The sequence below is a fragment of the Pezoporus flaviventris genome, unplaced genomic scaffold, assembly GCF_033815535.1.
Source record: "Pezoporus flaviventris isolate CSIRO_AGI_PZ_B2104156 unplaced genomic scaffold, CSIRO_AGI_Pfla_v1 ptg000002l, whole genome shotgun sequence".
Lineage (NCBI taxonomy): Eukaryota > Metazoa > Chordata > Aves > Psittaciformes > Psittacidae > Pezoporus > Pezoporus flaviventris.
Genome location: NW_026892550.1, coordinates 9,843,674 through 9,871,445, shown reverse-complemented (window position 1 = coordinate 9,871,445; position 27,772 = coordinate 9,843,674). Strand labels below are relative to the sequence as shown.

The 27,772-nt window shown below is 42.3% G+C and overlaps 1 protein-coding gene across 2 annotated transcripts in view; it reads right to left on the bottom strand.

The window, feature by feature from the left end:
• The window catches only part of CRMP1 (collapsin response mediator protein 1), a 53,421-nt gene that overhangs the window by 10,700 nt on the left and 14,949 nt on the right, over positions 1-27,772 (bottom strand). For both annotated transcript variants that reach the window (XM_061468932.1, XM_061468941.1), the window contains exons 2-9: positions 25,380-25,468; positions 19,368-19,552; positions 17,648-17,812; positions 12,554-12,615; positions 10,828-10,908; positions 7,561-7,629; positions 5,466-5,586; positions 4,218-4,374 (exon numbers count right to left, since the gene is read on the bottom strand). In XM_061468932.1, the coding sequence (XP_061324916.1) occupies positions 4,218-4,374; positions 5,466-5,586; positions 7,561-7,629; positions 10,828-10,908; positions 12,554-12,615; positions 17,648-17,812; positions 19,368-19,552; positions 25,380-25,468 (929 nt within the window). The remainder of the gene's footprint in view (positions 1-4,217; positions 4,375-5,465; positions 5,587-7,560; positions 7,630-10,827; positions 10,909-12,553; positions 12,616-17,647; positions 17,813-19,367; positions 19,553-25,379; positions 25,469-27,772) is intronic.

The following is a 27,772-nucleotide window of genomic DNA, read 5'->3' as shown; positions in this document are numbered from 1 at the left end:
TAAACCACGCCTCAGCAAGGTTACCTTGCTCTGAGACTAGCTGTGAATGGACTTTTCAAGCCTACACACCAGAGGCATATGCTGCAAATCATGTCAGCAGCCTTTACATGTTGGCTACAGATCACTGAATAGTGACAATGGCATTGGGCATCTCCACTTTCCCCCAGGAGCACCCTGAACTCCCAGATTACAGCCTCCTTTGGTTTCAGGCTGCTTATCGACAGAGATCAGGCACAAGCCCACTAACCAGGACAGAGGATTAATCTAGGATTAAGGAAATGATCAGAAGCTTGTATGAAATCTCTGCCACTTTTAAGATGAATTAACTCACAACCATGTTGACAAAATAATGGCAAATTCATAAGGATCGAGCTTGTTCCCCTGAATTTCTCCTCTGCACATACATTTTTCTTGCGGTTCTTGTCTGACCTTCCAAACCAGAACCATGAAAGCTTTTTATCAGGTAGTCTTCCAATTAAATAAAGCAAGGCATAGTGCACGTCAAACATGTACTCTGGATTTATCTAACTTAAAGGTCTTACACAGAAAAAGGCATAGAGTGAAACACAAAAAGAACTAACAAATAATAATGGTTTTATTTAAGAAGTGATTTTTTTTCAGCCTGGAGAAAAAATTTTTGCAGAGAGCAGAACTGGATCACAGCTGCTCCCAGCAACAAAGGGGAAGAAAATAACCAACATGCAGAACCTTGCAAAAATAGAAAGATGAAAAAGCACATAGGTTCTTCAATATCCACAGCAAACAGGTACTTTTAGGTCTTGATCAAGCTTACAGGAGTCAAGCACATTAAAACACACTATGATTTCTCTTCTATCAATTCAGAACGTGATGGCCCAAGAGCCTGCCATCCTGTTCTTTAACTAATTATGTAAGTTCCAGTTCTGAAGCATCTGAATGATTCTGGTCTGCACATTTAGTTTCCAGCAAGCTAACATAGCCAAGTACAGAGGAAAAAAGGGTCACACATCAGCAATTCTAATGCAATTTTCAGGGCTGCCAGCCCTAATGATTGCTGACAGTTAGAGAAGAACCTTTGGCCTCTTTTCTGGTTCTTTACCATGCTCACATCCATCCATCCAGTTTTTGGCAGATGCCAAACCCATGTAGTCAATAGTGAAAACACAGCTATGTTTTAGTGATTCCTGATTATTAATGACTGTCTGGTGTTACCCCACAGGATTAAACCAAACCCATCAGTTAAGCATTCATTTATTCTAATACAACAATCAAGTCAGAAGATTCCAGTTCCATTTCTTCCTTCTTGTTGCTCATCTGCCAGCTAAGCTTCTGTGGCTTACCCTCTCCCTGTTTCCTGCGCTCGGATGAATACAGCCATGAAAACATGAATGTCACAGCCAGGCCCTCTATCCCTTCCCTGCAGTTATGTTGCACTTCTTATACCATACTATTAATTCCTACACCTGAAAGATACAAAGTTGCTTTTTCTGAGCTCTACTTTACCTCTCCTCTGGCATTTAATGACATTAAATGCCATGCACTGCACTCACCAGTCTAATCAATAGAAGGCTTCTGAAGCTGAAGAATGTCATTGAAGAGCTGCCCAACACCTCCTGGTTAACCACATGGGCACTCCTGCTGCCTAGATATACTCTAGCGTCAAATGCGGGGTGAGCATAAGATCAGAACTAAAAAGCTGAGAAACGAAAAAGGGATCACCACGGAAAACATTTCCAAAACAGAGAGTGGTGGGAATTAACAATGGACAGATCTGCATGTTTAAATGCCACATCAATATGCCATCATCTTAGCCTTCACCATAAACAAAGCTTTTATAGCAGGTTACATCTTCCATGAAGCACCAAGATCTCACATCTCTTGTTCATAAGAGATGGCATATTACAGTGGCAATAATGCAGCAGTAACAGCATGGAAGATGACAGGTACTGCAGGTGCGTGGCCCACTGTCCTTGTTTCAGCTCAGACAGTGTTAATTTTCCTCCCTGTAGCTGGTGCAGTGCTGTGTTTTGGCTTCAGTCTGAGAACAATGCTGATAATACACCAATGTTTTAGTTGTCGCTGAGCAGCATTCACCCTGATCAAGACCTTCCAGTCTTGTGCTCTGCCAGTGAGGAGGGGCACAAGAAGCTGGGAGGGAGCAGAGACAGGACACCTGACCCAAACTAGCCAAAGGGGTATTCTATACAACAGCACCTCATGCCCGGTATAGAAACTGGGGGGAGTCACCCATCATTGCTCGGGTCAGGCTGGGTATCGGTCAGCGGGTGGTGAGTAATTGTATTGTGCATCCCTTGGGTTTCCTGGGGTTTATTCCTCTCTCTTTGTTAGTCCCCTTTTCATTACTGCTAGGATTACTAGTATTATTGTTGTTATCATTATTATTATATTTTTCTCTATTTCAATTACTAAATTGTTCTTATCTCAACCCACAGGTTTTACCTTCTTCCAGTTCTTCCCATCCCACCAGGGCTGGGGGTAGGGGGTGAGCAAGTTTAGTGGCACTTACTTGCCAGCTGCGGTTAAACCATAACATTCACAGATGAAACAAGGGCGTCAATCTCATGAGGCAAATCCATTCTGCAAACCAACCCCTTGAGACATGCTGAATCTTTACACATTCAGCTTTTCAGTGAAAAATCATACACCTTCTGTGCAAAACAGCACAAACACTAGGCTGCGTACCTGCACAGCAAGAATGTTGTAAGGATCTTTTAATGAATGTAAAATACTTGTCTCCTAATGAACAGTGTAATATAAAAGTGAAATACTGTCTTTAGCATCATCCTTGCATAAAAGTCCCCACAATGCAGCAGATTGATAAAATATACAGTTCTTTTTTTAGTTTCACTGTATAAAGTATTAAAACTGAAAGCAGGCTAAGCTGCTGCCATTTAAGATCGAGGACTTTAAGCCACTAGGAAAAAAAAAGCCATTTTTGCATGCTTGGAGGATAATGAAAACTTCTGTGACCCCTCAGTTTGTCTTTCTGATGTTAATTCTAAAAAAGTCATTATTTGGATTCCAGTTCTAAAAATTCTCTTGCTATTTTAGCTAATCTGTTTTGACCCACATACTATTATTTTGGGACTCTCCTCTAGTAAACACAGTCTGAGAGAGTACGGGGCCAAACATTTCGATACACGTTCACATGTGCTGGCTAAGAGCCTTACCCTCACACAATGAGCTTCACTCCTGACAGGGCTGATAGCGACGGATCAGACCAGAAAAGTAATTTTTCTTCCTTGTCCTTATTTTAAGGAACAGAAAGTTCAATTATGGAAAATCTCTTCTCCCATCAGACTGTCACAACAGAACAAATTCCTACATATTGATCTTAAGGTCCTTTCCAACCCTAACGATTCTGTGATTCTATGATGTTCTTACCAGAATCACATGTTAACTCGGAGCTCAGCTGTGCTTTCATTAGCAGTGTTATCCACGCAGGATCACTGGGGCAGCTGAGTTAAAACCTGGGTTTGGTGGCTCTTGACCCACCCATGTGCAAGGAGAGATGCATGCATACTGCACCAGTGGCACTGAGTGATGGCAACTTCTCATCACACAGATGTGCCCATCTGCCTAAAGGGCAGCTCTGCCCAAGCAGGGTCTTTATGTTACCAGCCACGCTGGCACTGCCAGCCATACAGCCTGCCAGTCAGTCATGTGCAAAACTAACCTTGGGAGGAAATGTATTCTGAAGACCAACAGGCTACTTAGATTCTACTGCTCTGTCCAGAGTAGCAGAAACCCTAGAAAGGGGAGATGGGTGCCATCATATGGCATTAAATAAGGTTTCAAACAGTAAGTTTAGTTCCTTACTCCAGCACTAGTAATCTGTCCTGGCGGGACTTTAGCTGTGAATTTCCATATCATTTCAAAGCAGATGTCTGTTTTTTAAGCTAAAGGAGACCCACAGTTGGCTACAGGCAGGAAATACTTCCAGGGATGTGTTTATGGTCTGGATTGCTGGCAAGGCATTGCTGATACCTTTTCAATATGAGAACGACACTTCTCCCTCTGCTGTGCACATTCTTTTCATCTCATTAGTGACAACCCTAAACATGGGGCTATAACCACCCCTGGTTTTCTGTGTCCTTTCTCTGCCATTTCATGTACGAGACCAACTAAAGGAAACTGAGCTGATCCCTAGATGCTTCATCCCATATGGCTTTTGCACTTGCTTGTCCATCAGCCTGGAAAAAAAAATGAGGTCTTACCATGCTAAGAGTGAATTTAAGTAATCTGGAGTAGTAGGATCAGGGCTCAGAGGTGGCGAGGTCACGAAAGCTGCAGCCTTGGCCCAGTTTTTGCTCCAGTAATGTGTCCCATCTGTCCCCAGGCTGGCAGTGATCGGCTCTCCAAAAACAAGGGGACCTTGGGGAATGCAAGGATATACAGGAACTGATTAGAATCCACCCTCTCTTCACCACATTACACTGCTTGCTGCCTGCAGCCATGTATAATTTAAACATTGCTACACAAGCAGTGTAGCTCCCAGAAAATTAAGCAGCCCTGGCTTTGTCTGTATGATAAAATATTAATCAGGAGTCTCTCTGAGCTACACATGCTTTTGATCAGCATATTTACAAAGCTCCCTTTCTAATCCAGAAGGAGACAGTTCAGATCTGGTTTTAATTTGTACTGGTTTAATCACAGCCATGTTCTCTCTGTTGCTTCAATTCGGAGCGCATTTAGGTGGAGGATGGGCTCCAGCATACAGATGCCTTTTTACTACTTCCAGGTTGGGCACAGCACCAGCAGATACCAGCATGTGATTCCCAGCACCATACTCCAAGTCCCCAAGAATACAGATTTCAAGATGATATTTTGCTCTTTGGTCTTTCCATATTGTTCACACGCTTTTTAGCACCAACCAGCACAACAGAACTGGCTCGCAAACGCAGCTTCCACAGCATCTGCCTCCAGGCTCACAAGTCCCTTTTGGGCGATTTACAACCTGGATCCCTCCCTGCCCCTTGCTAGCGGGGTGCACATCCTTGGTGCAAATCTGATGGGGTCAGCCTCCAGCAGCAAGGCCAGGAGCGAGTACCAGGCATTTCTATCAGCAGGTTCACTGCCCAAGCCACCCCTCAGAGGGTAACACCCTGAAATACTGCCAGAAGGCATAGAGGATGTGCCAGACCCTGTTAGGAATAAAATATCTCCCTCCCATGAACAGAGAGACATCAGTCTAAGGGAAAAACAAAAGGGAAAAGAAGGATAAAGAAGAGTTACAACACAATTTCAAGGGAACAGTTTGGGGGGAGAGTTTGTCAACTGCAAAATGTAGAAGGATTTCTCTTCATCTTTCCCAGTTGTAAATATTTCAGGTCTCTGACGGTGTTACCATTCTTTGGTGACCTCTCCCTCTAGCTTGTGATTTGGGTCAAGATGCATGGGTTTTTCCACTGAGCTTCTGTTCAACAACCACAAAAAATGAGTTTTGCGAGAAAATGAAGTCTCACCTTTCTTTCTGGCCAGTGCAATGATATCAGCTGCACTCTTGCTCATCACCTTGGTGATGTACACTGGGCAGTTTATTCGGCTGGCAATGGTGATGGCACGGAAAACTGCTTCTGCTTCAAGCTGAGGAAAGCAAGGAGGGAAAAGTTAACAGCAAAAGCAGACTAAAGGAAAAATGAACTGGAGCACTGAGCCATACTGCTCACTGTTTAACAACAACTCTACAGAGGTGAATTCTGCTTTTTCCATAGAGAGGGATGCAGTGCTGGGACACAGGGAGCTAATCCAAACTTTAGACACTTTACATGAGGAGTAACCACAGCCAGGCTGTACTCACTAATAGGGTACAGCTGCCTGGCACAAATACAGCTCCCTGGCTCCCTGCACCACAGGAAAGGTCATTTCCAAGCAGCTGACAGGGCTGCTCCTTGCCTCCCTTGCACCTTTCTGCTTCAGACTTCCACCCTGCAGTTGGAAGGAGAATGAAGCAAGGAAACACTGACCCAGATTGGAGGCAACCTCTAAACAATGATTGGCAGCTTTACCCTATGCAATCTTTACATAAGGATAAGATGACAGTGAATGTAAAGTATTCTCAATCAGCAACTTCAGCACCATGGACTGAATTTAGCCCATAATCCATAGAAGCCTTTGAAGCATCGCCCAGTAAGTCCCCTCCGTCAGCAAGCACAAAGGCAACCTCCACCCAAGGAGCTATCCAGGACATAAGCACACAAAGCAGTCATCTTTAGACAGAGGAGCAGTGTTCCCCAGCAGCTCTGGAGACTCCTTTCCCCAGTCATCAGCTTTATGCCTCCTTCCCAGATGCACTGTCAGTATTAGCATTTTAATACCTAAAACTGTGCTGTCACTGAAAATACTGACTCCACGGTACAGTAATTTCTCTAAAGTGCTGTGCTAGAAAAGTTGAGAACATAGCCCTTCCAGTGGCTTAATTCTTCACAGTTCTGTAACATGGTTTTTCTTAAATCCCACTGTCACTTCAGGTTCTCCTAGGACTCTTATCACAACATTTGCAGTGTTGCACCCACAGAAGACCAGGGAAGGAGGCAGGACCTCTGTACCTCAGTGTTGGGGCTGAGGCGGTCAGATGCATGGTGAGAAAGCTGCAGAATTCCTTACTGGAAACTGCAAATGAAGACTTTCCTTAGTCCTAGTCCCTTGTTCTTATTAAAAGGAAACAACTCCATTCTTTCAGAATAATGTAAGCGGAAGTTAAACAACAAAATGAAAAAGTACATAAACAGTTCAATAGAAGAATGCAACCAATTAAGCTGATTCCTTTTGCCCTGGGGAGAGGTTATATAAAGATCTGCAAACCACCACAATTCCTTCAAGTTTAGCCTCAAATCCCCAGGACCTTTTCTCTTTAGTCTCCAGGGAAAGCAGTCGCTTCCCACTACTTGCCTTCCGCCATCCCATAAACAGTCTGAACTGTGTACATTAAGGGACATCCACATGGCTCCACCTTTTCCTTCTCATTACAGAAACCCTTTCCAGATGCCTGAGATGATCCATGCCAGAGCCTGGGTTTTATTACAAGAGAGTTGCATAAATCAAGCTGCCTCGCAGCATCTTTCCATTCTCACATATATGCATTTCAACATCCTGCACTTCTACTACTAATATATCTGCCAGCATAAGCGTATTTGTATGTGGGTACATTTACATGCATGGTATAGGTGTACGCTTGCACCTTGTAGGTTTTCAGCCAAAGCGTTATAATGAATGCAGTTATCCCAACACCTAACCCACAAGCTGCACTGCTTTTTACCCTGATAAGCCCCTTTGGGGCAGCAGGAGCTGTGACTCCTGAGGGTACAAGGACATGCTCATTCCTGGACTGAAGGAATGCACTCTCTGCAACAGTGAAAGGGCATTTTGGGCAAACAAACAAGCCGAAGGGGACCTGGAATTTTCAAGGCTTTGAGTAATACTGGAAGAGGCTGTGGGAGAAGCAGGCTGTTGCCTTCCCCCAAGCACTCATCTATCATCTACACACACAGAAGCCAAGCTCTGATACTACATGCTTGACAAAATATTTCCACGAATGACAAAATGAGTGAAGCCTCTTACCTCTTCAGGCCTGCTCAGGGCATGTCCCTCAGGTCCAGTGATTCCCATCTCCAGGATACGCTTTTGTTCCTGCAACATAAGAGATAAATGCTGACAATTGCTCCAGAATGAGACTCTTGCACCAGGCATCCTCTGACGATTAACAGCCACGGTGTCTGGCTGCCCCTTTTTTTGTCTGTGTAAATGCAGCTGCATAATCTTGCTGCTGGGGGGAGCAGAACTGACAACACTGGCTCTAAACTTGTCTAGTGACACCCTGGTGTCTGCTCTGCACAGCCAGCACAGATTTCAGGGGCAGGTTTGTCTCTGCAGTGTCATAGGGTGTATCTGTGCCTCAAGCTGCCACTGGGATGCACCATCAGAAATCTCCTCTGCCCTCCAGAAAATCTTGACACCAAGACACCACCCCAGGGAACAGACTTCAATCAATCAATACACTAAACAGTGATCAGGGATATTTCCAGTCAGTGATTCTTTCTTTATTTGCACAAGTTCTTCTCTGGCTGCAATCCCTGAAGCACCATTACCTTCCTTAAACTTTCATCATTGCTGACACTTTGTCAAATAAAGTCTTGCCTTCGGCATCCAGTTTTCTGTAACACCTTTTTCCTATAAAGTGAATCACTAAAATTGTTTTCAAGAAAGCAAAACAGTGCCCTCCGGTTGTGAGGGCATCGTGGCCACAGAAAAAAAACCATTTCAGGACCAATAAGGGACTGTCAGAAAAAATCTCTGCTATCCAGCTTCACAGCAGCAAGATATTATTTTTCTAAATAGATAAAAATCCTCAGCTATGTTTTAATTTAAGGTCAAGCAGTGGTATTAGAATAATTTTCCCTTTTTGCAGAAAATGGTGGTCAACCACTTCTGATCTCAGGTTGGTCCAGGTCTGCCTGCAGAGCAGAAGTGGGACCAGAGCTGTTGATGTACCTCTGACCCTGGCCTGCCCTACCCAAGAGGTCTCTGATGAGCCGAGTTCAACAAATGTAATGACTCTCTGATACAGACAAATGTCCCCTAGAGACCAGGATGAAGTTACTGAACATACTTTACTGTGTCATCTAATAAATAGTTGATCCCAAGTCCCTGAGGGTGAAAAGCTCACACATTAACATGCTCCGGCAAAACCTGACCACGTATACTTTTGCCTTGGTTGCAATCAATCAAGGCTGAAGAGGTATTAATAGGAAAGTATTAATCTGACTGCGTAATTAAGAATATTTTGGTTAGAAAAATGCAATGTCTCACAGGTATTCTTAAAAATAGCTGTTCTAAATCATTACTGCAACAGCTCTGAACAGTGACAATTAAACTCTTCAGATCATTAAAATAAAACAAAAAAATGAAGTTACAACTATATTAAAGTAAAAATTGCAAGAGGGCAAAGAATGGCTACACAAAGCAGGGTAGATTTGCACCCCGAAGTCATAAAATCAGATCATATGATAAAATTACTCACTGTAAGAGGATCTGATAGTGCTAATAAGCTAGAATATTGCTTGATAAGATCAAATCTGTATCTTCACACAGGATAGTCCTGAAAATCCTCCCTGCAGGCAGATTTCTTTTCACTATGCAAACAATCCTTCTAAATAGAAGCATAAGGAAAGACTGATTTTATGAAGCATGGCAACGGTAAAGAAATATGCTGATGTATAACCGGTATAATTTACATTTCTTTACTACCTCCTCCTTTCCTAATAACTTTTCTTTTATGTTCATATTCCATGGTTGTATGTTAAAGCTGATCAAAGAAAAATGTAACTAAACCGATTTCTATCATAAAAGCAGCTCCATGAGTGCTCCTTGATTTCAGTGGGGAATGTATCAAAACATCACAGTTGCCATTTGATTTATTTTGCCATTCCTACAGTAATATTGACTTACTATGTTTCCTAGAATTCATTTTCATTCTACTGGATATTTTATGTTGCATTAAAACTACAAATTATGTATTTTGGTAGTTTTAAATCATGCTAACTTCATGGCACATCAGCTTTTTTTCCCCTCTTGAATCCAAATGAGGGGTTTTCACCCGATTTCAGTGGGGGAAGGACACAACTGCATTGTGTATGTCTGCTGACTCCTCACTAGCAACTTTTGAGCCCAGTGGCTATTTTGGCCAAGCTCCAAGGGAAAAGGGAAAGATGGCTCTCAAAAGGGGTAAATTCTTATCAGGCAGTTAAAGGACAGAAACCCACAGAGGAACAAACAACAAAATAAGCCAATGTTGGCAAGAGCCCTTAAAACACTGCCAACCACTCAAGCACTCACTTGAGGTTCTCCCTTAACCATGAGATAAGGTGGTTTCCCAAGTCCTGATTTCAAAGACAGCTTGGTTTTAGCTATTGTAATTTCCCTGTCAGCCCTGCAGCCAAGTCCTTAGCAGATCAGCAGCAGATAAAGAGCTCAGCAGATAAAACACTCAGCGCCTCAGGGACCTCAGAGGGGCTTGATGTATGTACAAGGAATCAGAGGAGGGAGACACCTCTGCAACAGCCTTAAAACATTCATCTGCCAAAGATGAATAAAGTCATAATCACACCCACCCAAACCCACCCATTCTGTTTTATAGGGGAATCCTGGCCTCTGAAAGACCAGCAGGAGCTTTACTATCGACTGCTGTCCTCGGGACACCTCTTCCCAAGCACGGATCAGAGCTATGACACACTCCAGTGTGAGGACAGTACCTACGTGAGGTACCTGACCTGCAAAGCCTGCACTGGGCATCCGGGACATTTTAATGGAACATACTGAATTTGAGCCCAGTTTCCTGGTTCTAAGAGACATCCTCACTATAACACACATTTTTTAAATGTTTAGATGATCATGGTAGTTTCTTATTCTCAAACTTTAGAGATTTATAAGAATATTCTCAAAAATAAATAGACCTGAGAGGTTTACCACCTCTAACCTCACTGTGCTGCTTATGCTGATAGCTGCAACAAGAGACATTAGCATAAAGCTTCTGAGCCACACTTTTTGTCCCCAAAATCCCTGAGCAAGGATTTACATTGTTCTGGCTCACTTGTCAGATCCAGACTGCTGTCTGGATCACTGCTCTACCTCATGGATGCTCTGCCAAAGCATGCAAAAGTGCCTCGATCCTTCTCATTCCAGGCTGTACACCAGCAGCGTAGGGAACCAGGCTCAATTAAGGCTCTTAACAGGTCATTCCTTTCTTTCTACCCATACTCTGACTGGAGAGTTTTACTTCTCTTGTGTCTATCTCCTCACAAAGTGAAGCAAATACGACAGTTCACTCACCTGAGCTATCAAGTCTCCATTCTCAGCATGGACCAGGATAACAGCCCCAAGACTTTTTAGAAAGGTAAAGGCTTCATAAAGCTGCAGGTAGTACAAAGAAGGAAACACTGCTGAATAAGGAAAACACATTATTTAGCACTCAGACTCACCGCAGCTTTGCACCTTCTATGCTGGTAATTATGTAGGTGAATATCAAATCATCTCCCTTTTCCACTCTCCACTTTCTACACAGTGAGCTTCACTGCTTGGTTTTGACTTACCCATCCCCTTACACACCATCCCCTTACACACTTCTGCCCTTTTGCACCAACACAGGGTGGAAAATCCCAAGCAGAGTTGCATCTCCCCTAGACACAGTGTCTTCCCCAGCCCCCTGTACTGCAGGGCTACCTCTTCACACCCTTCAACACAGGCCTAAGTTTAGCTAGTAGGCTCTCTTTTACATTACTTTAGCAAATGTAAAATGGAATTATTCCCATGAACTACAGACATTTTTAGTACAGCTAGAACACCTCTTTCCTGAAGCACAGGTATTTTGCAACATCTTCTTAGAGCAGACAGTGTCAAGCTTTCACAAGCATCTTTAATTTTGCAATTAAACGTTCCAGTATTTTTCCCTAGAGCATCCTTTTTTTTTTTAATGATTGCTTTCTAAGATGTAACCCCAGCCAATCAGAAGGGAAACAGTTGATGCTATTGCTTTTACTGAGAATTTCTGAGCACAGATCTACTAACATTCAGTTCCCTTTCCAAAAGGTACTCAGCTAATGGGTCCCCAGTTTAAATCAGGCTTCAGTAAAGTGGGAGCAGAGTTTTCAAACACAGATCTAATACTGAAGACATGGTTTCTTCAGTGTCTACTTTTGCACGAGGCACTTCGGATACCACTGAATAGCTAGCTGAATAGACAGCTTGGAACATGTGCGTTTAAACAAGGTAACAGGCATTAGTCTAGCCACACATTACACATGCATTTCTCTTGACAGTTCCAGCAGGGAGTTGAATTTAACAGGCACTGCCTCTCAGAGAATATTTATATATTCTTACGTCTAAAATTCCAATTAAAACCACATGTATTAGAGGTGTAGCAACAGTTATTTAAGAGACTGAGAGCTATAGCTCTGGGAATAAGAAAGAAACATTTTCTCAACTGAACAAGCAAACATTATTATTACTAACAGATGTCATTGTCAATTTACAATGACCTGATCCTTATGAATAGGAAAGCTGAAGAGTCTGGAATCTGTAATGAGCTCTGGACAAACAAGCTCATTGTTATCTCCAGCCCTAATGAGAAAAGGCCATGTCCCCCAAAGAGCAACTCCATTTAGCTGACTGCTATAACCGAGAAACTCTTGAAACCTCAAAACTGGCCCTGCCTCGAGTGTTTAATCTTTTCTTCTCTCTCTGGCCAAAGTTCTTGAAAGGTAACACTGAAAAACAGTGAGGGTGAAATCCTGAGCAGTGCTGAACGGTTGCAATGTTGGGAGACACCAGAAAATCTGTGCAGAGGGTGTATGTCATACACTTGAAGGAACACATGAAGATGTTCCCCGCTGCTCACCACTGACCCTCCAGGGAGAAATCCCCCACTGCACATTTCCCCCAGTGCCACTCAGGTCAGTGGGAACGTTCCTCTGGGATTCAACCTTAGCAAATCCTCAAGCGCTGGGAGGTCACAGCAGAGAGGACAGACCACAGCAGTGAAAAGCATCCAGAGCAATACCTGGCTGTCGGACATTTGGTAGAGATCTTTGTAGGCCATGTAGACTTGAAAAGAGTTCACACCTGTTCAAGACAAAATGCAAAGGTGTTGCCATGTAAGTGGGTTCTCACATTGTATATGAACAAAAACTACAGGCAAAATAAGTCACGGAATGTGTATGGACCAGGCTTTTCACCAGTGATGGCCAGAAATAAAGCACGGCTCCACAGCTGCATTATGGCTGCGACTCCCCTCTTCTCTGGGGGAATTTGTTGGATTGCCTGTGTCCAGCCCTGGGGCAGCCCAGCCACCACCACAAATGAGATTGCTTGTAGCTAAATCACAGCCAAGCAATGGTGGCTAAAGCAAGCATGTCAAGTTTGTAAAGTTTAACAAAACTTGCATAACGTTCTGTGAATCACTGGGTTTGTTTTTAGCTTTCTTCAGCTAATGAGGAAAACATTTCAGCTTGACCTGAAACTGCGCTTTTTAATAGATAAACTTCTAGTTAAGTTTCCCCAAAGTGCTGAGAAGCCGTCGGAACTGTGTATCTGGATTTCCATACAGACTTGCTTTTTCTTGACCCTGCTGCCCAAAGCACCCAGCTTAGCTGATGGCAGACACTGGGAAGGAGTGGAAGCAAAGCCTGAAACCAGTTACAGGGGCAGCTCACCACACCTCTTCTTTCACCTTCCAAAGATGGAAGGATTTACACTGGCAGTAATACAACACCATGAAAGATGACAGCTCCGAGTTACAGAAAGCAGTAAGAAATGCCAGTGTTGAGTGTTGTTTGCCAAGAACCAACTGTATTTAAACCCCTACAAGTTTTGCTATTTATTTCAAAGATTTGATTATTTACACAGCTTCTTATTCTAAGAATGAAAATTCCAAACAACTTCTATTCATATACTCTGTACATATGAATACAGATCAGTTTATAAATTTGCCTTACTCTTTAGTATACTGACAACATCCCCAGTCTGGTACAGGGACTGATCTCAGAGTATTTTAGCTTAAAAGAAAAGTAAATTCTGAGCTGTCTAAGCTGCGTATGCTGCATTTCAAAATAGCTATCATGAAAACTGTGCTTCCTGAGGCAAGAGGAAAGAGATCTGTTCATGTTATTCATGTCATCTATACAAAATGAACATGGCTCTCTGATGAAGATAAAACTCCTCCATGAGTCTAGAATGACCAAATGCATCCTCAGGCAGAGAGTATGGCTGTTCACACGCACACAGAGAATTTGTTTATTCACAATTACAAGGCTAAAATACCCCAGGATACATGCAGATAAAACCTTGAAATGATCCCCAGTATTATGTCTTCCTGCAAAGTCCAGGCAGCTCAGGAAGAAAGACAAGCAGGAGCTGGACGCTCACTGCTGACTTCCATGATAAGCAAATCCAGCCTGGACCATGGAGCCCTGTCAGCCTGTATGCCCATCCTTTCTTCCTATTTTCTTATTTCTTGAGTTCACAGAAAACAGTCATGGCCTTTACTAACTGCATTCCCTCAGTCTATCCCTCATTACACAGTTTCAAAGTACTCAGCATGTCCCTGTTTTAAAATCTTTGACTACATCGTCCTTGTAGCCAATGCTTACAGCCTCATGCCTGCAGCTCTGTCTCCTGCCTGACTGTTCACAGCAGCATCCAGCACATCTGCCCAACCTGCCTTGGAAGAAAGCTCTGTTTTCTCTTCACAAACCTACTCAGAGTCTCAGATGCCAGCTGCATCCGGAAGCCACCCTTCTGCATGGGTGACCATGCACACGCGAAGCAATGAGAGACGTGTCAAGGCTGGTTCAACCCATGCTCACCTAGCCTCAGTGATGGTAAAGGACTGAATCCTCTTGTACTCATCTCTCTGTAAGAACAGAGCTGGGTTACATTTTGCTCTCCCTTATCCACTGGGATCTAGCCAAAGATTTAATCAAAATCCCACAGAGGATAAGGCAGGTTTCTCTGGGTACTGTGGCTGGAAGGGATACTTGGGTCACCAAGCAATAGATATTATCTTCCTTTTTCTTTTATTGCCTTTGTATCTTCTTAGACCCTATTCTGACCTTGGTAAAATGACTGAGTTTTGCTCCCACTCATGGCAACGTTTTCCCTGAAGTCAGTGAGAGTAGAAGGAATCCAGCAGGGATCCCACTGGGAGATCTTGAGCCTATCCCTTCCCGACAGTTCCCACAGTGCAGGAGTTCTCCCATCTAAATGCCCATCCATGCCCTCAGCTACCACATCAGATGGTAGGAAGTGAAAGGGCATCTCACAGGCTGCCTTTACAGCTAACAGGAGAGACTGTTTGAACCATCCTGCCTTACAAAGACAGTACTGTTATGAGATACCAAGATAAAATTACACCAATTTACATATACAGTATCCAAGATGAGACTCTTTGTCTAATGCCTTGGTCTGGTGTCTTGATCTACTCATTGGAAATATGTGGCTTTTCAAAAGATGAGATCCATGGCCTATTGACCTTTTTGCTTAACATTTGTACATACTACATGCTTGTCAATGTCCTGCTTGCTCTTGCACCAGAAGCACTCGACATGATCCTTTCCAAAGTTCAGACAGTGCTACAGGGTTTTTTGAACTGTGACAAACAAAGGAACAAGTGAGTCATCTGTGAGCACATTTCAGGCTGTTGTTCCTTTGCATATACTGAGAAGCCCAGCCCCAAATTAGCTGAAATACTACAAGCCTGAGTCTTTATGATCAATATTTGGTTCTACAAAATCTCCAGGCCCTTCCAAAGCCTGTGTCTCCTTAGATTAGCTTTGTATTGATTTAAAACTGATTAATTATTCAATTATAACTCATGACAAGGCATCCCAACAGCAGCTCCGAGAATCCCCGTTATTCATGCCTAGACTGTATTAGGCATGTGCAGCACTGAAATGCGATTAGCTGAGCCCTGTTACTCGGCTAACTCATTCACCAGACAATCAGCCAAGAACAAATTCAACCCAGATTCCCAGCTGATGAAAACCAGTGTCACTCCATTGACATCATTTTTATTTGCATCAGCTGGCTCAAATGTTTCCAATTATCAGTAGATATTATCCATTAATTTGAAAGCCCTTGCCATGCTGAAATATTTCCTATTGTGCTTTCATACTTGCCTGTACCTTGTGCCTCCTAACACATGAGAGTAATTCACACTGACTGCAGCACTGTGAGAACAAAGGTGACCTCCTAATGCTATTGCCACCAAGGAGGCCATCACAGGCCCCATCACACATCCTGGTTCAGGAACCAATGGACAGAGCCCTGCTTCCTCTGAAGACTGAAAGGCAGGTCAGATTTATATTGAATACTCACATTTTCATAGTTGAAGAAAACTATTAACCTAACTGTCTGTACCAGGCTTTTACTGTAAGCCCTCAGGCAAATTTGGGAGTACTGAGCTATCTGTGATCCAGGAGCTCTGGAAAACAGTATTTAACCATTGAAGTGAGGCACAGCATACTTGTAGGACAGTAGAGTCAGATAATGCACAGCAGCATCTCCATGTTAACACTGATAACAGGGAAACAGCCCAGATTTGTCACCATTAGTGCTGACAGATGTCATTACCTTGTAAAAATCACCTACATTATACAGACCAGCTGCAGTTTCTCTAAATTATGTGTAATCCTGCTGATTGAAGTATTTTGTTGCTTGAAATCTAATTATATAGCACGTGCACTGTTAGCATGCTGCAATACAGGGAAAACTCCCCTAGGAGACTGCATCACCATAGTATCTCAGTGAACAACTGCTCACTCAAAAATAGGATTTTGCTTTCTTTTTCTACTTAGACAGTACATTTCTCTATACAGAGAAACTTTCAAATCTAAGTCATCACTAGCACAACACCTTACAAAGGATGCTGCATACACATATTACTTAGACTTTCCAACAACAAGGGCCATTCTGATTTACCCATGGCAACTAAATACCATTTCAGAAAGTATTTCCTAATTAATATCTTACTTATCAATATATATTTTCAAGGAAAGCATCAAGTGAAAAATACTTGAAAAAATATTTTTCTGGAAAGAAAATGCATGCCATTAGGCTAAATTTTGAGGAACTAGATCCAAACTAGGATTTTCTGAAGGCTAGATTCAGTTGTCCACACATAGGTATCTGGTGCCTGCAAGATGCCTTCCATACATGAGATTGCCATGCTGAGCTGGCATGTATAACAAGGAGTTATGAGGCACTTTATCTGTGTTATTCTGGAGTGGTAGCTGGAGTCCAGCTAGGGTAAACTACAGTACCTCACGATAACAGACCTATTAATTTATCTGAATCAAGCCTATAAGTGCCTTAAATAGATCCCTATATAAGTGACCTGTTTTTTAATAAGTCCTGAAATAAAGTGTCTTCTAGTAACACCAGGGAAAGCCACAGGAGACCCAGCACTTGAGAAAATCAGGACATTTTTTCCATGTACCTAACTTTAGCATCACTTTCTTTCTAATAACATGAACCTATTTTAAAAATATAGGCATGTTCTATGAAAAAATCTAGCCTTGGCAAGTCAGTTACCCTAAGCCATTGCTGAGAAATGAGATCCAGCCTGTGATAACAGTTTCTCAGATATATCTGCCTTATATACTTGGCTTAATTTAAGGCAGCTAAATGGGTTGATTCAAGTCTAGTTCAAATCTGAACCACTATCTTTAAATGTCTCATCCCCTCCATTCATGAAATAGAGGATCTAAGACAGCTGGCCTGATTACTCTAAATGCTGATCTCTGAGTTTTACCTTAAAACAAAACCTAAGTATGCAGTGTCTGAGCCTATTTCCACATGTATATTAGCAACAATAAAGTAATACATTTGTATCTGACAACATACACATCTTAATTTTCCATGCGTGTACTGAGGTAAACCTACTTTCTCCACTGGCCTTGCTGCTGAGTGGCACCAATGCACAAAGTTTTAGGTCCATTTTACACACCAAGAAGCGAATACAAAAGTGCAAGGAAGTGCAGAACCTTGGGCAGCATTACCAGCACCTGTGCATCTCTGTTCCAGACAATGCATTCATTAAAATACTACATGATATTTCAATAAAGCAAAAAAATACCACTGATTTTCACTCACTAACCTTTGTCTTGCACCAGTATTTCCAGCTCTTCTCGAATGCCATCATACCAGCTGCTGATGTCCACATGGAGAGAGTAATCACAACAGGATTTGGTGTCAGCTGCCTCGTGCCACTTCTCAAAGGAGGTCAGTAAACTTGATCCAGGTTCTGGAAGCACGTGGTCAACTGAAAAAGAGATTCAGTGTCCATCACCTGGACAGCACGCACACTGTTAGAATTCCTCAGTGCCTGTAAGCAGCTTCTCAGCATTTGGCCAAAACAGCAGCCTTGGAGGAAGTTTGTGTGCAGACTGTAACTCTGGGACATCAGCCAGGTCCTGCTGCCTCATGTACAGCAGACTTTGCGGACAGCTTACACTGTAGCTGAGTCTGCAACCTGCTTGGTGCAGCATCAGTGAACACACAGTGGGAGAATCAAACGTCTCAGAGTTTAGGAAACATTTATTTTTCCCTTTACTGTTTTGTAAGCCCACAAGTTCTGGACTTACCTGTATTTATTGCCTGATGTGTCCATTTCAATGTATCGTTATTAACAATATAAATTAATAGAAATGTATTGTTATCTCAAAGCATTGTTATCAAGCAGTGCCTTGTAGTCACTGAATTGGCCAACTCTGCCCAACTAATACATCAATGCAGACATTGAATCAGCAATACTGGGAATACAGCCAAAAGTCTGAACAGAGATGATGCAGAGCACAAACACTCAGCCACACTATGTGGCAGACTGAGTGCCCTGCAACCATGCATCTTCACTGTCTCAAACCCTTCTGCATCTGATGATGCCACAGCACTTACTGACATAAAGACATGGCTATTTATGCATGTATACTTATCTTTGCAGAGCTTCGTCAAAAGTAAGTATGCAAACAAAGCAAGTTGGGCTTACCAGTGGCATTTGCAAACCTAAGGCTGCACAGGAAACCTCAACAGAAGAACATACACTGAAAAAATTATTAACAAAAGTGATGAACAGCAATGAATTTTGTGCTTATTGCCAGAGATCCTTTCATCTGATACTTGTTGCAGAACATAGGTAACAGATAACACTACTCAGCAAAAAAAGACATATCCCAATTCGGTGGGAGTAAAACCCCACTGGGAAGCTCCTCTGCACAAGGAAGCTAAGACAACTGATGTCACCTGAACAACCAAGGGACAAGCCAATGCTTGTAGGAAAGAGATAAACCTTGCCCTGCCATCTGGTAGACAGAAGAATGATCTTTAACAACTAGAAACACTTCTCCTTTTCACTAAGAAAGATGTTCCAGAGCATCTCTGGCAAGGACTCCCTCAACTCCTGGTGCCAAATCCAAGTTCATGAGTAAGCATCTTGTCATTTTCAAAGCCCCTGAAATCTCACTAGGTGAGAACAGCAGATCTTTGTCAGATTTTCTGTGCCATATACTTACAGCACTAATTACACTGTTTTGCAAAAGTCCCAAGAGTAGGTGTGTTATCCCTCAGTGCTTGTTCTGTGTTTCAGAGGAAAATCCAAGAGCTAATTCCCCATGCCACTCTTTCTTTCTGAGGGTATAGATTCATTTTCAGGCCAACCCTGGGTGACAATGATGAACAGATCTCCAACACAGAGCCTGGAAATTTGAAGATGCACTGCAGAAGACCTCATAAAAATGGTGTGGAGCATCCTGAACCTGTTCCCACATGTGCTACACAAGCTTCAGCCTGGAGTAGGAAGAGTTAGTATTACTAGTACTCACTGATCATGGTGGTGCCCCCTGCTAGTGCCGCTTTTGTGCCTTGATAGAAGTCATCAACTGCAGTCATCCCATGGCAAGGCTTTTGTAGGTAAGTGTTGACATCTATTCCCCCAGGAATAACCATGCGCCCATTAGCCTCTATGGTCTTGACTCCTCCAGGAACAATCAGATTCTCTCCAATTTGCCTAGGCAGCAAGGAAACCCAGTATTATTTTACTTAAAGAATCACAGGGGACAGAAGCTATTTGAGGCATGTAGGGGAGAGGAACCTAGGGGCCACAGAGAAAGAAATGGGACCCCAAAGGAAAGGTGAAGCTCAAATACCCGCTCTGGCTGCCCTGCATAGTACTGGCAGAACAAAGCATCTACAAGCCTGCCTAGCTGGGCTGTCTGCTCAGGTTGCTTTGTTTTAGTGGCCAATAAAGAAGCCATAATGCACCAGCATTAAAAAGTGATTATTTTTTAATGATTCCTATCTTTAAACAAGTACAAGTATGTACAGTGAATGCCCTCTTGGGAACTCTGGGTTTCTATATTAAGTTCTTAAATGAAAACTGAAAAACATCGATCAAATATGACAGCAAGCTGCAATTGTAAATACATGGCAGAAGCACAAACACATCAGAAAGGAGTTATAATGACTTTGCAACCAAGCAATACAAATTTCTCTTTAAAAAGAAATCTAAATATCCCAAGATACAGAAATACATACTTAAGTGATCCAAACACCTTTAATCTACCACGTCACATATTCTTCATCCTTCTCTTAAAGTTAAAACTTAGTGGAACATTCTGTGTAGCTGTCTGGAAAATGTTCATTAACTGTTGCCATCTTTTTCCCTTCAGTTCATCAAAACAGGATGGGTTTCTTTACTATTGAAAATATTAACCTGTCTCCCACGCTGATAGCAAGCAAATTCCAGATACTTCCAATCATAATACTTTTAGTGCACATGAACACAACAATGAGTAAATTAACCTTTAACTTCTAAAGCCACATGACATTTTTATTGTCTAATTTGCATGGTGCCAAACAGGAAAAGTTATGGGTCTATGTGGAAGCTACGTCCCTGCACTGCTACACCAGAATATATTTGGGCTTAGGGATAACTATAAAGTAGTTTAAGTTCACTTAGTTTATCTCATATTACAGACATACAGTCTTTGCCTTAATTTCCTTTTGTCTGGGATAAAATAACATTTATCCGCAGCTAAACAAATATCCCAGACATGTGAGCTGCTGAATCTGTTTCTCCCACATTAAAATGCAACTCCCACCTACAGAGCAAAACACACAGTGAGTGATTAACAGCCGATCGCAGCAAGCTAGAACCAAAAATGAATATAACTGTTAATTAAAACCACTGAAAAAATCAGGGATAATTATTCACATTGGCATTTGGCCAAACCACCAGAGTTAATAAATAGCCCCACGAGGTCAAGAATTTGTTTCACATGCTATGCAAAAATGTCACCTCCAGCAGCTTGGGCTCCCCAGTGCTCTGGGTTTTGGCTGGAAGGAAGCACAGCCATTTGGTTAGCAAACCCCTGCCAGCATCCCAAGCTGGGGTCTCAGCCACTCAAATCCAAAAGGGCTTACTCATGAGCGCTGATAATACCACGGCTTGAAGCTATACAACTCCATGTCTGGCATCTAAGAGTCATCAACACATATAGCACTGGGAGCATGTCATAGCCTGTTTACAGCTGTGAGGAGCACTAACGATACCATGACAAACAGGGAATTAATGTGTGTGCAAAAGCCAGCAGCAGCCCAGCACATCCAACTGCGCAAACAAGTTGCAAGAAGCTCCTCTGCTGTTAAAATCTGACTAATAAAGGCATACCATAAGGCACTCCAACCCAGGAGCAGACTGAACACTTGTATAAAGTTAGGTAGCCCTGCATATAGTAATGGTGTTGCACTAATCCTCATTACCTGGATCCACTCCCAAGATCTTAATCAGAACAATCTTCACTGTACAAACACTTTGTAGAGTGTCCGTGGGGCCAAAAACTGAACTGGGGAAAAAATATTTTTTATGACCAATCTCCTTTAAATACGTCTAAGATGCAATTGCACTCCAAGGACAACCACACCTTCTGATGGTAACGTTAAAGAAAACCCCCACAAAACCAGAAAAGCAATTCATTTTTATTTTCTTCCACAATCAGGATCTACCAGTTTCCTACTCAAGAGGACACACTCCCTAAAGAAGTTTAAAAGTCCCAAGTATGTACTTAGGTTTTCTTATGAATGATGGCTTATTATTTTCATTGTACAGGTGAGTAGTAACAGCTTATTTGGCAGTGGCTGAAATCATTCATGCTGAAGTGGCCTTTGTGGCTGATACTGTGCTATTACCTGTCAGGAGCCTGTCTCATCTTTTGCCCTGGCATCAAGATTAAGGCTGGGAGAAGGCTGATCTTCACTGGCATTGAAGGTTATTTTTATTCTGACTTACCAGAACACAGAGTAAGAGGTAATGTGACAGGATTCCTGAATAGCTCCCTTGTTAATGCAAAGTGTATGATAATAAGAATGGGGTTCGGTTACTTGTGGGTGACAAAATACAATAGCGCAGATAACCGTATTCTAGACACTGTATAAATGATTGAGTTGGCTTTCTGATGCACCAGCAACTAAAAAACTCAGAGTCACAGAAAGTTGATGCTGTATGCTGTCTTCAGTGGAACAAGATGATAAATTCTGTCATACATGAGCTGGTTAAAGCACAATGGGATCAGCAGGCTTCAAACCTTCATAAGCTTAACTTGAGAAAGCTGAAAACCCCACACAGAACTCTGTGGAGTTATTTCTGTCGTTATCAAGCCCAGATCTCTTTTAGGCACCTGAGGCTCCCTTTAACTTGGCTCACTGCCTGCCCCACTCTGGAGACCAGGTCCCCAGTCACCCATCCTGCACCCATTTCCTCTTGGTAGGGACAGAGCAGAGTACAGCAAGCACCAGACCATGACCTGCCCCTTGTTATGGAGACCAGAGCTCATTTCCTCATGTGGATAACAGAGAAAGGATAGATGTAGGCAAAATATATTATTTACATATGTGCCCTTGTGGCTAAGAAGGCCAATGGCATCCTGGGGTGTATTAGAAGGGCGGTGGTTAGTAGGTCGAGAGAGGTCCTCCTTCCCCTCTACTCTGCCCTGGTGAGACCGCATCTGGAGTATTGTGTCCAGTTCTGGGCCCCTCAGTTCAAGAAGGACAGGGAGCTGCTGGAGAGAGTCCAGCGCAGGGCAACTAAGATGATTAAGGGAGTGGAGCATCTCCCTTATGAGGAAAGACTGAGGGAGCTGGGTCTCTATAGTTTGGAGAAGAGGAGACTGAGGGGTGACCTTATCAGTGTCTATAAATATATAAAGGGGGAGTGTCACGAGGACGGAGCCAGGCTCTACTCAGTGGCAAACAATGATAGGACAAGGGGTAATGGGTACAAACTGGAACACAAGAGGTTCCACTTAAACTTGAGAAGAAACTTCTTCTCAGTGAGGGTGACGGAACACTGGAACAGGCTGCCCAGGGAGGTTGTGGAGTCTCCTTCCCTGGAGACATTCAAAACCCGCCTGGACGCATTCCTGTGTAACATTATCTAGGTGTTCCTGCTCCAGCAGGGGGATTGGACTAGATGATCTTTCGAGGTCCCTTCCAATCTCTAACATACTGTGATACTGTGATACTGTGATACATGCCAATGGCAATTTAAATTACTAAATATCTAAATTGCTATTTAGATACTAGAGAACTGTCTCTCAGCTGCAGGGCTTAAGTTTCAGCTAGGAAAAATCCACATGCACCACTGTTTCTTGTACCTAGGGAGCCAGTTTGAACATTGATTAGCATCTACCATCCTCCAAACTATAGCTAATCTTCAAATACATTCAAGGTTATATCTACATTCATCTCTGCAGGACAATCTACAGGGATATAAGCATTAAAAGGCCTTGTTCATTAGTCTGCAAGAGAAATCCAACCCCCTATTTTCCAATCAGTTTCCACTGCAGAGTAAGAAAATAACCCAGATCTTTTATGTGCTACCAAAACCAGGACACTATTGCCTATTCTGGGCTGAGTAGTTTGGTATTTGCTCCATTCTGTGGAAAGAATTCATATTATTGGCAAGATCTGCAGTGGAGAGTTAGGGCATCAGCTGAAACATGGAGGTTTGAGGTCCTGCTCCAAAGGATCTTGAGCAACATACAACAACAATTTTATATATTCAGACACAATGGGCAGTTCCAGCCGAAGAAACTAAAAGAGACCAATCCCAGAAAATATAGCACTATCCTACACTGCAGAATTTATCATTTGAACACAAGTAGGACCCAAGCCCATACCAGGCTGCCCTCACAAATGAGCTGTTTTTTCAGAGCAAGACTTCTTACACAGTTTACAAAGAAAGATCTTGGGTCACCTAAATCCAGGAAAGCAGGCACTACTCAGAGTATTGAATAGAAATATGCTTCCTTGGGCAAAGATAAAGGCATTTTAAACATTAAGATCTTGCCTCTGTATTCATTATTAATACTAGGTATCTTGGGCAGCTGAGATACCTTCTTGGAGGTATGGATCCACACATGGACTCCAGAGAGAGCCTAGGCACTTAACAAGGGCAGCTGAAAGGCTGGCATTGCTAACCTGCCCAACAGTACCACTTCATTTCTGGAATCAAAACCACAAATTCACAGCAGTTTCAGACTCTCTGCATCTTATGCACTTACTTAAATCAGTTCTGATGCTTGGAAGTGTTACTAGGAAATTTGCATCTGAACAAACAAAAGCACAGGAAAACTCAACTAAAATACCTATCAAAGGGAGCACAACTTGGTTTATTACTGCCGTTAAAAAAGATACACGTTCAAAATGTGCCTTCTGCACTTAAAACAGTATACTCCTTTTGCCACTTCTGCAATGCAAATAACATTACAACTTGAAAGACAGTTAAGTATTAAAACAAAAATGGCACATAGATAAAAGGGTTCAGAATTTTTCCTGTTCTAATAAATCATAAATAATGTAAGTAGCCACAGATATATATGAAGAATTGGACTTTTAACCTGATTAGATATTCTTAAGAAAAGGAGCTCTGAAAACAAATCGATATTTAATTATTTACCAGATAACCATAATTGGGTTTCTGTGCATTAAATTGTAGCCTCTGGAGACCAAACTTGTTATGTCACTAGTGAAAGTTTTCAGCAATCAAGAAAATGACTTTCATCCTTATGGGCATCAGAGTGCTTGTACACACTACATTACTTCATAAACCTAGACACTCTCATCTCCACTAAGCCAAGGCAGGACCAGTAGAGTACCTGGACATCTCTGTTAGCATTTCCCACGCTATCAGTAAAACATCACTTCATGTTTTTCACTTAAGGAATACTTTCCCAGTTCCCATGTTTTATATCCTGATAAATCATTAGGATTTTCTTTCTAATTGTGTTAATATTTAAGATTATATTTTCTTCTAGGCAAGAAAAGTGACATACGAGCAATGCATAACAATGTTGTAGGAACAGAATTTGCTACGGTTTAGTACTAACCAGGAGTAGGTCCTCATCAGCACTATGTAACATGAGGCATATTTCTGTGCCATAGAATCCTTTAGAGCATGGCTGCATTTGCCTTAATTAGGTGTGGGGAAAAAAAGCTTTAATGAGCCTTCTGTCATACATGAACTCAGAAAATACCTATTGACCTTACCATTCCTTCTCATGTTGAGAGAGCTTACTTGCATTGACTGTTTGGAAGAAACTAGGATTGAACCTGTTTGCAAAGTAAATACCTTCTTACAGTAAAGACATTTTCTATTTATCTAATCTTAGTGAAGATAAAATGACAGAACTTCATAATTAAACATTCCCCCATTATGGCCCTGCATCTAGAGCTAACCCAGATGCTGGCTGCAAGATTTCAGGTCAGCACCATCAAGAAATCACAGCAGTCTATACTAACAGGCATGCAAAAAAGGTTCAGTATTTTGAAAAACCAACTTTATAAGTCCATCTTCAAGGTATAAGTCTGCATAGAAGGAGTGGTCATCATTGATAATTCTTCCACCTTTAATGAGTAGTCGGTCACTCTGGGAGGAAAAAAAAAGAAGAAATATGGGTTTGTTGAAATAAATACACATAATAATGCATTGGTGATATCAAATAGGTCTATATTATACAGAAAGCCATTATAATCAGAGCATTTACCCTATATAAAGGTCTATGTCATAGATTCAGGTGGCTACATGGACAGTGGAGATGAAAACCTTAGTTTCGCTGAGTGTTTATTTCTGGCTTTTGGAACATGAGGCTCCATGATCATCCTAGTCTTCTTCCTCAAAGCAGAACTTGCTGCACATGGAAAGACTTGAAATCCCTCTACATCCCCTTTTTACTGACACCTTATTATATAAAGTCCAAAAAGAGAATAGAAGCCCCCAGAATAAACTGCCCGACACTGCAATGGCCATGCTGAGCTCACCTGGGACTCTCAGTACCCCTGAGAGAGATAACTGAGCTTGAAGTGGAAAGGAACAAGGTCTGGAGAAGATGCTGAGCCCTACACTAAAGAAATTCCTGCCCAGGGAAGCTCTTTTAAGCAACGTCAGCTCAGCAGGTTCAACTTGGCCACTCCACTGGGGTGGCCAAGAGGCATGGCCCACAGGTTGTGTCTCCTGTATTGTGCTACAGACCAACAGCACAGAATCTAGTTTGCAGTGGGCACGAAGAATGAATTGTCTGACTGTGATTCTGCAGGTCAGGAGGACAGGAATGCAGATTCAAAAATTACCTGAAATATCATGCAAAGAGCAGAGAGAGCTGCTGCCTCTGAAGCGCCAGAAAACAAACTTTTTCCCACGAAGAACTGTTCAAATATCAAGACCGCTGGGCCACTGTTCACACAACCACACGTTTTCATTGGTCTCTATTCAAGTGGTTACACTGCTTCCAAAATATACATTTTATAGAAAGCAAATGTTACCACCATGTATTTATTCCTGAGAACCACTATTTGAATTCTTTCATTGAAGAAGTCATACTGGAAATGCCAACACCCTACCACCTACCTAGAGACAGGGAAATTCTGTAAGTTCACTACTGGGTTGGTTTTGCCTGGGATACAGTTTATTTTCTTCATAGTAGCTAATATGGGCTGGTTTGGATTTGTGTTGGAAGCAGTGTTGATCATTCAGGGATTATTTTTGTTACTGCTGAGCAGTACTTACATAGGGCCAAGGCCTTTACTGCTCCTCACACCACCCTACCGGTGAGCAGGCTGAGGGTGCACAAGGAGTTGGGAGGGGACACAACCAGGACAGCTGATCCCAACTGACTCAAGGGATGTCCCATACCATATGGTGTCATGCTCAGCATATAAAATTAAGGGGCCGGTTGGAGGGAGCTGCTGCTGGGTGACTGGCTGGGTATCAGTTGTTTGGCGGTGAGCAATTGTTTTCATTTGCGTCACTTGCCTTTCCTGGTTTTATTTCTCTCTCTGTTATTTGTCTTACAACATTATCATCATCATTATCACTATTGTAAAATTTCAATTGTTAAACTTTATCTCAACCCCCCAGTTTTCTCACTTTTACCCTTCCAAATCTCTTCTCCCACCTCACAGGGGTGAGTGAACAAGTAGGGTAGTTGCCAACTGGGGTTAAACTGTGAGAAGTATGTAACACTTTTGGAAAGACTTTTGCCAAGTGACTCTGAATGCTGGTAAACCCTAAAACAACCAGATCTTTCTTTTCCCATTCAGATATATACATAAAAAAAACATTTATTGTAAATTATTTCCTTGGTTCACCACACAATAACTCAGAATCTCCACTGTGTCCATGTTTATACTCCTCACTCTAGACTCAGTTCCTGATTTAATCATAGGATGATTCACACGCATGTCTCAAGTTCCCAGTTTAGAGAACAACTAAACAAGTTGATATGCTTCTTCACCTACAAAAGCAGGACAATGAGACAGACCTTCTAAAACTGTACTGGTTAAAAAGTGCTAAGGCAGAGCTAGGGGTGTTACAACAACCTTTCGTCAATGTAACTTCTCAGTTCCATGATGCAGATTTACTTTTTAGCTTGTCCTTGAGAAGATTTTCAGGTTCAAAGCCTCTGTCATTCCAGAAAGGCAAAAAGAAAGGAACAGATATTTTAAGGGGAGAAAGAAGGGGTAAAAACATCTTAAATATAGTGCTTGACAAAAGAGCATGCACACAGAAGGTGTAAGGCTTTTCTCTGTGTGGTGCAGCAGGGAGACAACCTTGTGGAGGACCAAAGACACAGAACCACAATGAAATATGTCCCCATGACCTGCCTCAGGGGTTGGTACCCTCTCATTAAAGGATGTAGATGAATGCAAGTCTATCTTGCATCCAGTCCCTCAG